This window comes from Micrasema longulum, unplaced genomic scaffold (assembly GCF_059751315.1).
Source record: "Micrasema longulum isolate JH-2025_06_02 unplaced genomic scaffold, ASM5975131v1 h1tg001351l, whole genome shotgun sequence".
Classification (NCBI taxonomy): domain Eukaryota; kingdom Metazoa; phylum Arthropoda; class Insecta; order Trichoptera; family Brachycentridae; genus Micrasema; species Micrasema longulum.
This window is the reverse complement of record NW_028278537.1, coordinates 68,442-82,151: the sequence shown is the minus strand read 5'-3', so window position 1 is coordinate 82,151 and position 13,710 is coordinate 68,442. Positions and strand designations below refer to the sequence as shown.

At 35.2% G+C, this 13,710-nt stretch overlaps 1 protein-coding gene across 5 annotated transcripts in view; it reads left to right on the top strand.

The window, feature by feature from the left end:
* The window catches only part of LOC148275744 (uncharacterized), a 154,129-nt gene that overhangs the window by 138,286 nt on the left and 2,133 nt on the right, over nt 1-13,710 (top strand). For all 5 annotated transcript variants that reach the window (XM_088235261.1, XM_088235259.1, XM_088235260.1 and 2 more), the window contains 3 exons: nt 4,986-5,145; nt 10,527-10,720; nt 11,780-11,984. In XM_088235261.1, the coding sequence (XP_088091387.1) occupies nt 4,986-5,145; nt 10,527-10,720; nt 11,780-11,984 (559 nt within the window). The remainder of the gene's footprint in view (nt 1-4,985; nt 5,146-10,526; nt 10,721-11,779; nt 11,985-13,710) is intronic.

Sequence of the window (13,710 nt, the reverse complement as noted above, 5' to 3'; positions counted from 1 at the left end):
GTTGATAAAAATCACTTTTATAATGTGCCCAATAGTTTTTTTGTTGCAAATTCTTAGAATTTGAATGGGACATGTGCGTTATTGTGCGTAGTCAATAAAGTTATAGTTAAAAAGAGATAGATATAGGGAGATTATACGTTAGAGAGAGATAAATAGATGTTCGTTGTTGACTTACAATAGGGCAGCAATGTTTGATTATGTCCAAATGCTTGCAGACTGGCTGGATTTCCTCCCTAGGGAGTTGTACATATTCAAATTTATTTCAACAGAGAGGGAAAACATTTTTGAGAAGGGAAAATGGAACTCTAGGCATTTACAGGGCTTATGACCAGTCGTTGGCTGGTTTAAGTGGCCACTTGACACACTGTGTAATATTCACCATTCTGCCCATGTTTGAACATCTTACTTCACAAAAGTCAACAGATGGAAGAGTTGAGGAAATGTGGAAGTTTGAACATGGACAGAATGGTGAATGTTACACAGTGCGTAAAGTGGCCACTTAAACCAACCAATGACAGGTCATAAGCCCTGTAAACTATGGGGCCGGCAGAGAAGGTTCTGTGCTCTGCAAGTCAGTACGCTCTGCCATTCTGTTTACTGTGCACCGTTCTGTATTCAACTGACGTGGCTCTCGTACTGACGACTTTCGGCTTGGCTTTTTGAACCGGATTAAGCGATCTGCGAACTGAATCGACCTCGCAGTATTTTGGACTGTGATTGTGTGTTTTGTGAATTGGACTTTCGGCGTATTTTGAACTGGCATTTATGGAGAATGCCGATGCAATGCTAACGCCGCTAACAGATTGCATCGAGAAAATGCATTTCTTAGACATCTTAACTGGAGATGCAGGAATACCGATCTCAATTATATGTCTTCCTGCAAAAAGCACCACTCGCTTACTTTAGAAGACCGCCGTCTACTGTTGGACATGGGGGTGCTTCGTGACATACTTAGTGGACGCCTCGATAGTCCGGCTCTTTTGTCGGAGTTACTCGTATCATTAAATGTCTCTATTTCATGTGCCGGCAGTTCGTACAAACTATGCCCAGAACTCTCCACTTATACGTTTTTCTAGTGAATATAATTTGAACTTTCCCCTTATTGATCCATTTGATTGTAAAAAAAACAACATTTAAAATGCGCGTCTTAAAACATATTTTTTTGTCTTATACCTAGTTTCAATAATGAAGTCTTATTTTATCTTATTTTATTTTATTTTATTATATTTCATCTCTAATTCTTAATTTTTCATTTATATTTATATTTTCGACGCTTGACACTTGTGCAATATTTACACACATGTGCACCCTCATTCCAATATAACACCCACTCACCCACCCTCTCACACACTTACGATCACACAAACACACTAGTATGAATTGTACGTGTATTTAATGTATTTCTGTGGATATCTGTCATTGGTTTTATTCTCTGTATATTTTATTTGTTATATTTTTGTTACATGTATTACTGTTGATATCCCCAGTAAATAAAAAAAAAAGGTACCCAATTGCTCACAGATACCCGGATCGTCGAGTATTTAGTCGCTTATCATCTGACAGGAAAAACGCTGGAAGACATAGATCGGAACACTATGAAGAAGTTCTCGATGAAATAGAAAATGATTCAACTACCTCGGTACGTGCCATAGAAGCAGCTAAAGTTCTGCCCATCGGATTCTAAAACGTCACAGGCTTCACCCCGTATCACTGCAGCGTGTGCAGACGTTATTACCGCGGGACTATCCACTACGGGTCGCATTTTGCCGTGTGACGCTGCAAAAGCACGGAGAAGATCTTCAATCCTTAGATCCTGGTCGGATTCTATGGTCGGATGAAACAACCTGCGAGAAAGGTGGCCATATAAATCTTCACAACCTACACAGCCGGAGCTATGATAATCCGCACCTGATAAAACGAGACAGGTCTCAATATCAATTCAAGGTTCACCTGTGGACGGGCATATTAAATGGAAAAGCGATCGGGCCCTTTGAGTTACAAGGAAACTTAGACATCAATCGTTATTTGAACTTTTTACAAAGTGACTTGCCAGAACTATTAGAAGACATAAATACATGTCAAATATATTTATATAAACGTACGACTAGATATTTGTTTTTTTATTTAGTTTTTAAAATTTAAATTTTTATATATTTTTTTAAAAAAATATTTAATTTTTTAAAAAGGTTTATTATTTTGTTTCTTTTGTATTTTATTTTTAAAACGGTTGAGAACGCCTGAGCTCTTATCAGGAGACAGTTAGTATTATTCCGAGGGCATTCAATATACATTGCAACAATACCAACAAATCAATGATTTATGATTTTTGCTATTTCGAATATACCGCGTTATCTTTGTTTCAATTACTTTTCTACCAAAGTATGTTAAGTATTAAATTCCCGAAGTTATTATATAGAACATTTATAAAGCAACTGTGTAATATGTGTAGTAATATTGTTATTATATTATTTCATAATTTTGTAATAGAACACTGTATGGTTAGGCCGATTGAAAATGTGTCACAGCGTAAATAAATTCCTATGCCTGTCTTCTTTTCTCTCGCCCACTTGAATCCTGTCCCTTTTGCACCTTTATAGTTCTAATAACTATTGAGTTGATGATTTTGCCACCTGGGGTCAGTGTCCGATTTGACCGCGATCGAAGTGCATGTTCGGTTTGAAGTTTTGTCGCTCGCTCCGCCTTATCGCCGCCTCAGCTAAGTTTGGAGAAAACAAGAAAATCAACTAAAAAGGTCAGTCCATTCACTCTATTTCCTTGCATCCATTTGCGCTGTGACATTTGCAAAATTTTATATACCTACTGCCGAGAACCAGCTCACGCATCGCCACTGTATGTTAATTGTATTTATGATTGTGTTTATAAAAGGCATTTGTGCCGTGTATACACTCATAAATAAATAAATAAATAATCCGTGGCCATAAGTGATTTGCAAAACATGTGGTTCCAAAATGCTGGTTGCCCGGCTCACTGTGCCCGTCCTATGCGAGAATACTTAAACCAAGAGTTTCCAGGGCGTTGGATCGGGTGACTTGGTCCCATTTATGGCCACCCCGTTCGCCCGATCTAAAAACCCTGGATTTCTATTGGGGTTGTCTCAGAGACAGGATCAGGTAATAAAAATAAACAAGTAAGTATTTTTTAAATTTATGGAATTGAATTGTCAATAATAGTTTTACGAGCAGCTACAAATAAACTTGATATTGTGGACTTAAAAGATAATAAAGAATCGTATGAATTTTGGGACAGGTTGTATATTGGCTTTCAATAAGGGTGTAAATTATACCTACATTGAAGAAAAAATAAATAATAATAATATATTTTGAATGTTGCGGGTTTGATTCCCGATGAGAACACGTATGATTTTTCTCAGGCCTGGGTGTTCTGTGCTGTTGGGCATCCTTATAGTAAAAAAACTAATGTTTGTCGAACCTATATTTACATAATTGTAATTTATGAATGAAAAATATTTCTATAAGTGAAATTATTTTAACTAAATAAAATTTAACAATGTTTGAGTATGTCCAAATGCTTGCAGACCGCCTGGATTTCCTTCCTAGGGAGTCATTCATATTTATATTTATTTCAACAGAGAGGGAAAACATTTTTGAGAAGGGAACATGACCTATCATTGGCTGGTTTAAGTGGTTGGTTGGCTGGTAAGTTCCCTCTCTGTTGAAATAAATTTAAATATGAATGACTCCCTAGGGAGGAAATTCAGCCGGTCTGCAAGCATTTGGACATACCCAAACATTGGTGAATTAACTACCTGGTAAAAGAAGATGTATAAAAATTGGAAAATTGTTTTCAGGCGTTGCCTAGCAGAATGATGAATGTTACACAGTGTGGCCACATAAACCAGCCAATGACAGGTCATAAGCCCCGTTAATGCCTAGACTGCCATTTTCCCTTCTCAAAAATGTTTTTCCTCTCTGTTGAAATAAATTTAAAGATAAAATTTAAGTCAAACAGCGTACGGTCCCGTTGGCGCTGTTGGGACGCGGTATTGGCTCTTGGCCGAGCATTCCAAGGCATGGACGCAGAAAATGCATCGAAATGTTTTTATTCTTGTTTTACTCACTGATTTCCAGTCATTTTTAAATGTCACAATCTTATCATCAATTTTGCAAATACATATTTTTTTTATTGAAAATAATTCGCTCTTTTGAACACCACTCTCGCATGAAACCCTACTCGTCAAGAGCATAACATTAAGAATAGCCCAGAAGGAGCGTAGAATCATATTTGAATACATCGGACTGTGTTCAAAAAACCTCCCACTTTGCCCCACTTTCACCGCGCGCATGCGTGAAGTCGCCGAGTAATGTTGCCAGATCGCGAAAAATATAATTATCACACAAATGTAAGATAATTATATATATATTTTAAAGTTCTCAAAATTTTTATTGTTCACGCGGAAACATTTATTGACACAACAGAGTAGATAAGGAAAGGGTCATTTAATAAGAGTGATTGAATTTATGAACTTTGGATTTAAAAAATATAACAAATTTTATTTTACATAAAGCGGTTATTTTTATGTCATCTTAAATGATGTATGATGAGCAAAGTAGCGTAAAAAATTCGACTACCCTGGCAACACTAACAAAATGTCCATTTTGTTTTCCATTAAAATCTGACAGAAGGAAAAAAAAATCAATTTTTCAGTAATGTATTTGCTGCTAACAAATGAAATGTAATTCCATCCTGTTTCTTTAAGATTCCAGCCGTATTTCTACACTTTAAAACGACAGAACACGGCATAGTTTAATTCAAAACGGGAGTTACGTACTGAGCGACGTCTACAAAGAAACTAATCGTAAAACGTAAAACTACTCCTTTAAGAGTAGTTTAGTCGCCTTCTGTTTGATGCGCGCATGCGGTTTCTGGACTATTCTTAATTCTATGATCAAGAGGTGTAAAAAAGTTAAATTTGATCAATTTTTTCTGATTTTTTCTCTTTTCAGTGTATTTTTGGTCACATCGATTCCAAGTCAAGAAACAGTAAGGTGGGGCCTTAACCGTTTAGAACGCATCCTTCTGGAACATTGCGATTCGGATGTTTCCAGCGATTGGGACCTTGTCATACAAACTTCTAGACTTAGCAACGTCGGCGAAACTCCCCAGGTATTTCATACCCATTCATAATCACTAGTTAGCTTTGCTAAACGCTGTATAAAACAAAATACGCAGCAGCGTTGGGAGGATCATTACCGCGCTTCTTCTACAGGTAAAATCACTAAACCCAACGCTGGCTGATGCGGCAAACTTCCGTCATCATCACCAAAGTACTTTCGAAACGACCCAAATTTTTACCGGACACGGAGCCACGAGAAGTTATCTATATAGGTTTTAATTAAGGAATGATGGCTATTGTCCATGCGATGATATTTCTTCACAGAGTATCGAACATTTGTTATTTCAGTGCCCATTTTTCAGTTTACAACGCCATAATCTTGAAGTTGAATGAAGGAAAGATGGAATATTCTTAACATATATCCACACTGTCGTTAAAAGTAGTTATCACGCGCTATTATTCTTGAACTTTGCAACAATGGTGATTGGACTCATAAAGGTAATAGACCAAAATCAGTGATCGAACATCCCATTTCCAAGACAAACAAAAACGATTTTTCGCCTTGTACATGACACATAAGGCTATTAAATACAGGAGTCCAAATATATATAAAAATAAAGTTAAAAAATCACTAGTTCGAGCATATGGTCTTCACAAACAGTGTCGGCTGCCTGCTTTTGTGCATTTTCTCACACTATTTATTTATTTATTTAATTGACGGACTTATGCAGTCCATTCTAACGATGGTAAATACAATACAATTCTTATTACAAATACAAGTACTAATCAAATAAAATACAGCTAAATAAAATTGAAGCTAGGACAAAAAAATAAATAAATAATACTACCTCAAGACAAGATCTGGTCTATCTTAGTGATTTTTTAAATCTATAAAGACTTAAACCAAAAAACTACAGTTCTTGTCTCGAGTTTAAAATACGACACAACCGGGACATTGGTGCATGCAAGCTGTGTTAATCGAGGAACAGCACATTATTATTTCGCAACCGGCGGATTGGAACATTGAATGCCACTTGTTCCAGTAACGACGGTACATCAATTAGGCCATTCAGTAAATCAAACATAAATATGGAGTCAATGTTATTTCTACGTTTTGTGGATTTTGAACATTGACTCCATTTCTCCGTAAGTGTAGTCTCCCCTCGAGGCCAATCATCCATGCTACTTTTCTTAGCAAACGATGTTGCACCGGTTCGATATGATTTATCCGGCCTACGTAGAAGGGAGACCAGATCACGGATGCATATTCTAAAAGAGGACGAACAAGTGAGCAATATAGTGTTTTAACCGTGAACATATTAGTAAAGTCACTAGATGTCCAGCTAACAAAACCCAAGAGTTTTAGTGACTTGTTAATCATAGTATCAATATGTTCATTAAATGTAAGTTTACAGTTCATGATAACTCCGAGGTCCTTAATAGACTTGACTTCATCTAAATTGCTATTTTCTATTTTGTAATCAAAGGAGATAGGTTTTTTACGCTATAAAAGGACATTGTTTACATTTTTTAATATTTAATTCTACGTAGCAAAGTTACATTTTTTTTGTATCCAAAGTAAATTCACCCCACACCCAAAATTCTTTTCGGACACCTATTCCAAAAACTCGGTGCTTTGTTGATTGGTCCTCTACGCGGTGTCACGATTTGGATCTTTAGATGTTATGCAGGCGTTAGCTGGGTGTTTGCCGAACCGTGTCGCATCCGAGACCATGATTACGACATATTAGCTGGCATACTAAAAAAATGAAAGTAGGCAAATAGAAAGTAGGCTAAATGCTATCAAAATGCGATCTCTCAGGCAAATGTGTGGTAAAACTATGTACTATAGATGGACAAATGTTGAGATCCGTACATTGTTTATTTATTTATACTTTTACATTGTTTGTATTCTTTTTTTATACAGAATAATTTTCCCTCATTGGGGTGTCCCGTGCCGAGGGAAACATTTTACAAAATGTGAGACATGCCTAAGATTAGCTATTTAACAAAGTTTACATAATAATAACAATAAAAAAAACGTCATTAATCCAATTAACCTAATTATCATTAAAAACAATAAAAAACTAAAATTTCATGAAAAAAGATAACCAATTTACGTAGACCAATAGAAAAAAAATCATAAACAGTGCTCATACTTTACCTATTTGGTTTGATCCACTCATCGATCCGTGAAAAAACCCACCTCCACTATCCATTTCTTTATGGCAATTTTATATTGTGAGAACTAACTAGTTGTCCTTATGGATAATGGAAGTAGATTGTATTTGTATTGTATTATGTAAGGCTGAGACAAGCATTATCGACAAAATCAAGAAAGAAGCTCTGCGCTGGTTTGGACATGTAGAACGAATGGACAGCGAAAGAACGGCTAAGAATATTTACAATGCGAAAGTTGATGGATGCAGAAATAGAGGAAGACCGAGAAAGACATGGCATGACTAAATACAACAAATACTTGAAGATGGTCATGTCAAAATGTAATGTAATGTATTTGTATTTATATATAAAGTGTTTAATAATCTCATGCCAAAGTATTTTACAAGTGAAATTATATTAAATAGAAATGTACATAAATATAGGACAAGAAATAGAAATAGGATAAGACTACCACTTAAGAAAAAAACAAAATCACAAAATAGCTTAATGTATAAAGGGTTAAAACTGTATGATGAGATGCCTGAAAGTATGAAGAATGAAAGAAAACTTACGGATTTAAAAAAAAAAAGTTATGTTTATTGTAATAATGTAGTTATGTAAGAAATATTTAATAAGTATTTGTTATAATTGTAAATATATTAGTTAATATACAATGTAATATTAACTAACTTAAGTAAATAAATAAAATAAAAAATATAAAAAAAAGTCGGAATAATCGGCACGCGTGTATGAGATGTAAGATGTAAGAGGAAGCGAGATCTGTATACAAATATAGAGTGATGTGGCGTTCTATCCTCTCTGCCTACCCTTACAGAGAAACGGCGTGATGGTTTGTTGTTGTTGTTGTTGTTGTACTAAAAAAAAAAAGTATCATTTCAGAACACAACGATTCGAGTATGTCCAAATGTTTGTTGACCGGCTGGATTTCCTTCCTAGGGAGTAATTTAGATCTAAATCTAAAGAACTTTGCAAAACACCTTTTTTATTTGAAAATTTATTTATTAACCCTTACGAATTATTACATACATTTTACAAAAAAAAAATGTACATTTTTTGGACAACGCCGTGGTGGACATTTGACCGATATTAACTTTAAAATATCAAATATTATTTACATGACCTGATGTTAAATTAAAATAGTTTTTTTTTAAGTTCAAAATTAATTTATTAAATAACTCTTATTAAATGACCATTAACTTATCTACCCTGTTGTGTCAATCAACGTTTCCGCGTGTACAATTAAATTTTACAGAAATGAACAAATTGCTTTTTTTTTAAATTTAATTATCTTACATTTGTGGTACGATTACATCTTTCGCGATCTGGCAACATTTCGCAGCGACTTGAAAGTGGGAGTTTTTTGGACACAGTCCGATGTATTCAAATATGATTCTACGCTCCTTCTGGACTGTTCCTAATTCTATGGTGTTTGTACTACGCGTAGATGTTTTTAGTTGCTACAGGCTTAAATGTGGTGTAGAGAGTCGATCGAAATCCTACATCCGACATCTCACGCGTGGCCCCACTTTGCTCTTCAAAAGGTCGCTTTAAATTTATAATAAAGTAAAAGCCGATAGTTTTAAAGAGTGAGTTTTAAACACTTTTTATTGAAGATCAAATGAATTACAATTTAAAATGAACGAGTTTCGGTATTGAATAGATTCCTAATACAGATGGGCATTGAAGTTAAAATTGATTTATTTTCAGTTTGCGGTTGACAATAATTTCGAGTTGCGAAGAACTCGGATCTTTGTTGTAGGTGGCGAGCTGCAAAGATGGAGAAGAGTACTTACCCGCGTCTCTGATGCTCCGGGTAGCCAACCTGTCGTGTTTATTGTCTATTGCTATTCTGTGGACAGTTGCCGGTACCTACTGAAGCACCACACGTCTTCAAGAGATGTATTCCAAGATATATGGTTGCTCGCCCTTTCCACTCGCACGGGTATCTCCAATGTAAAAAACTGCATCCACTTCTTCAAAGGGGGTCTCCCAGTTTGCTGTAGGATTACATTAGATTAGGGGAAGGAATATTTGAAGGACTATAATGAAAGCATCGACCCCTTTCCCAAAACTGTTCATAAAGACTTGTCTTTCTTCAGTTTCCCATATCAATTTTTTCAAAACTAATTAAGCGAAAATTTAATATTTGCTTACAATCAAACCGCGGAAATAACAAAACAAAGAAATTTTAAAAGCTTTTTTTGTACCTCTCAGCAGTATTGTTAATTTGTGATCAATCAAATACACATGGTCAGCACAATCACCTTTTCCTAATTTCCCAGTATGACAGTGGAGGAATACAGTGTTAGTTCCAAATTGAGACCGCGGCCGCACGCTCCAGATCCCGCCTCGTAAAGGAAGAATAACGCAGTACAAACAAATCAAACAACGACACTAAACCCAAATACATTTATGAAACATTAGAATAATTTGCCCTATACAACATGCACTCAAGCGTTTGAAGGACTGGCGGGGAGTATTAAGGGGTAAATCTTTTTGGAAAGTGGATCCTCCGGCTCGACCTGGCTGTAGTCGTGCCTGGAGTTGTTGTTACCTTCTCCTTCCTTGAGTTTTCTATTGGCTCTACTTTGTTTTTTCATTTGATATCTTATTTCAGCCTGTCTACGGATATTCTCTTTTCCTTGCCATTTTCTAGAACGATGAATAACTTTTACCCCAGCTTACGACCTTGAATGGTCCTGCATACGGACTCTGTAGGGCCGCTTCATCTCTACACACCTGAATACGTGGGTTGCGTGGACGTGGTAGTTCTTTTTGAACAAAAGTTTTCTTCGTACTGTGATTTGACACCGGGACAGCTATGATATTTTTTATGTGGTCCTGTAACTTGTGTGCCAGGGTGTCTACCTCTTGTGTTTTACTGTCCACGAAATAATCGCACACGCACACATCCACAATAGAATGAATTGCAGCCATGACAAGTTAATTTGTACCTGATTTATCTAATTTATTAGTTTTCTGTTTTGCATTTTTTGTACGTTTCCTAAATTGTTGTTTTTGTAATATGCTGGTCTTATATCATCCGGTATCTGTTTTAATTTTTTTCGAAAAATTATTAGTGTACAAAAATCTTCTCGTTCGTCTATTCATATTTAAATCCTCGTTGTTTGAAAAAAATAAAATGGTACAAATGAAAAAACAAATTCATTTTATTTCAATATATTGAATAATGTTCCATGAAAGTAGTACTTCAAACATCAAAAATATTTAATTGATTGATATATTTCAGGTGTGGTTGGAAAGTTTATTTCAAAGAAAGATATGTCCTAGTAAGGTGTTCCAACCAAAACCTCCGGCTCTTCGTATTATCTACCCATCACAAGAGTCCAGACAATTTTCTTACGATGGCCTATTCTCTAGAAGTTGTCCGGCTTCAGACTATACCATTCGCCAAGAACATGCTTGGATCCTGAAATACCTACAGTAAGATATCTTACATTTATTTAACTTTTGATTACATACAATTTGCCTGTGCTCACAAGTTCAAACAAGTTCAATCAAAAGTAGAAGCATATTGAAGAGATGAAACTGATTTTCTCCCTATTTCTCAAATAATATGTACATCTATTAAAATGTATGCCGTACGTCTGCAGAGCGAATTGGCAATGAACGAAAGTAGCTCAAAAGTGATGGTATTTGAAAGGGTAAGTGAGGTTAGTGTGCATAATCTTGAATCTTGCACTGCCATCTAGTCCGCTGTTTATAAATGGAATATTAATAGAATTGAGTGTTATGTGAGAAAAAAATCATAAAACAAGTAGAATACAAATTTCATTCGCATTTTCCGAATTATAAGGAATATCTTAGAACAGATCCTGCTTTGCGAAATTGTAAATAATTCATTTTATTCCCCAGAACTAATTAATCTACTCGCTTACCGAGTCCCCCCCAGACCGACTAGACTGTCTGAAATTTTATATATTCCTAACATTAAAATTGATCATCGAAAACATTCTAACATCCCTCGTGTATGTGAAACATTCACCTCTTTCACAACACGGACTATCTCTTCGTTCTAGTAACGAGAGAACCCTTTTAGTACCCTGTCACAGCTCTAATTTTCTTACCTCCTCTTTCACAGTAGTAGCCGCTCGATTGTGGAATAATCTAGCCACTAATGTTAGAGACGCCCCTTCTTTATTTATATTTAAGTCAAGATTGAAATGTCACTATCTTAATATTTAAATTGTTTCTTTATCCTTCTTCTTTTCTTCCCATCCGCTCTCCTCTCTTCATAGTATAGTGTTTTTTTTTTTTATATTTTATTTTGTTAATCTATGTTTTTAATTTTTGTATAAAATTGTGAGATTCAATATGTCCATGTATTTGTAATTTTCTCAAACTGAACGGTTTGGATAGGTAGAAAGAAATTGCCTTAAGGAAACTTCCAAGGGGGGTGAAATCCAGTCTTTGTCAGCAAACATTTGGACAAACTCGATATATTATTTCGTAAATTGAAATGATTTTATTATTTTATTAAAGCAATTGGGACGCCAAGAGTGGGGGGAGACAGTTAGCCATGCCACACATGAACAGTTACCTGCGCCTGTCTCCCGACTCCCAGAGGGCGGCTTACTTCCTCCTCAGTTCGGCGGCTCTCTCCGAGGCCTCCTGGGGCGCGGCTAGCGGCGGAGTCCTCAACATCAACTGCTACGAAGCGGGAGTGCTATTTTTACCAAAATTTTTAGTAAGTATTAAAAAATAAAAACAACGAAAGTTATGAATTTATGTCCATTGTTCCGTCTTCCCACGTAGCCCTAATAATCCGGATACCCGGGAGGAATGAGGAATAGAGTTATTGTGTTTGTTATTTCCTTTATTAACATATACAGGGTGTTCGGCAGAACGTTGAACATACGAAAATGGGGAGTAGGTAAGGTCATTTGCTACCTACTCAGCCCCAAAGATTGACCTAGGCCCCAAGACTTTTTTCAAATGATTTTTTTTTTTAATTTGGAATTTCGTAACTTTCATACCTTTACCTCCTATAACTTTTTTTTATGGGCAGATCTGATTTTTTTATTTTTTATTAAAATCTTAATGGTTGATAAGTCCTTTTAAAATTAAATTTTGTTTTATGGTATTGGTAAAAACAAAGTTATGGACCCTTCAACATGAAAAAAATAGTTTAAAAAAAAATTAAAGCTCAACTTCGCGTAGCATTAAAAAAAAACTAAAAGTGATGGAAGACTTCTGTTTTTTTAGTAACATAGCTTAAGTATGAGCTTTCTAACAATGTGTAGTTTGTTTTGATATCTTTTTTGAAAGCAGAGTTATTCGTTGTTGTTTACCAAGCCGGACCATTTCGACGAAATTCTACTAAAAAAAATGTTTTGCGAAATTTATCAGTGCAAAGGTGAAAATAATGAAACAGATTATTACTGGGATGGTTACACAAATCAAAAATCAAATGGCAATTGTGAAGTTTCGCATTATATTAAATCTATGTTTTATGGATGTTTGTATGTATGCGCATGCACATGTCCCTTTCCTTCTTAGCAACAAGCGGCGTTCCGCAGGGATCGCACTTGGGATCCTGTTTATTATTTTTTAAATGATGTAATAGATATATTCGATGAAATTGAGGTATTGTTGTTTGCTGACGATATGAAGATTTTAAAAGTAATTGACTCTGTTCATGGTTGTTTAACTTTTCAGAAAAATTTACACAAATTATTTATTTGGTGTTCGACTAATAAGCTGCAACTAAACATTAAAAAATGTCAGTTCATGCGATTTTTCAGAATAAATAATCCTATCATATTTGATTATTCGATTGGAAACAACAAATTAGTTTCTGTTTCTGAATAAGTAATAGTTGTAACGTTTTAATATACACAAGTTGGAAATAAAAATAATTAAATGTAGCATATCTCAAAAAATAGACCTGACAGACAGAATTCGAGTGCTATTTTGGATTCTGCACCCAAAAATTAACCCGTAACAGTTAAAAAATCACGGGCACCAAAATGTCTGTTGGCCTGTGTCAAATATCAAAGAAGGGTATGCACGTGCTTGGATTTGTATTGAGGTCAGCAAAAGATTCTAAATCCATATTATCAATAAAATAAATATTGTTCATTGGTTAGGAGTCAGTAAGAATACAACTCTTCGATTTGGTCACCTGTCTATGCTACCCGATGTCATAAAATTGAAAAAATCCAGCAAAAATTTCTCAGGTTCATAAATTTGAAATTGCATTTACCGCGAGAAACTATAAACTATAATCTTCTCTTATATACATTAAATTTACTAAAAAATAGTGATGGAAGAATAGTATCTGATCTGGTTTTTTTGTAAAAAATTGTCAATAATCTTTTTGATCTGCTGAGCTTACTCATTCATCTTACCCTGAAAATGGCTCCTGCAATGGTAGCCGAAACGTCGGAACAAATCCAACACACACGGTATCA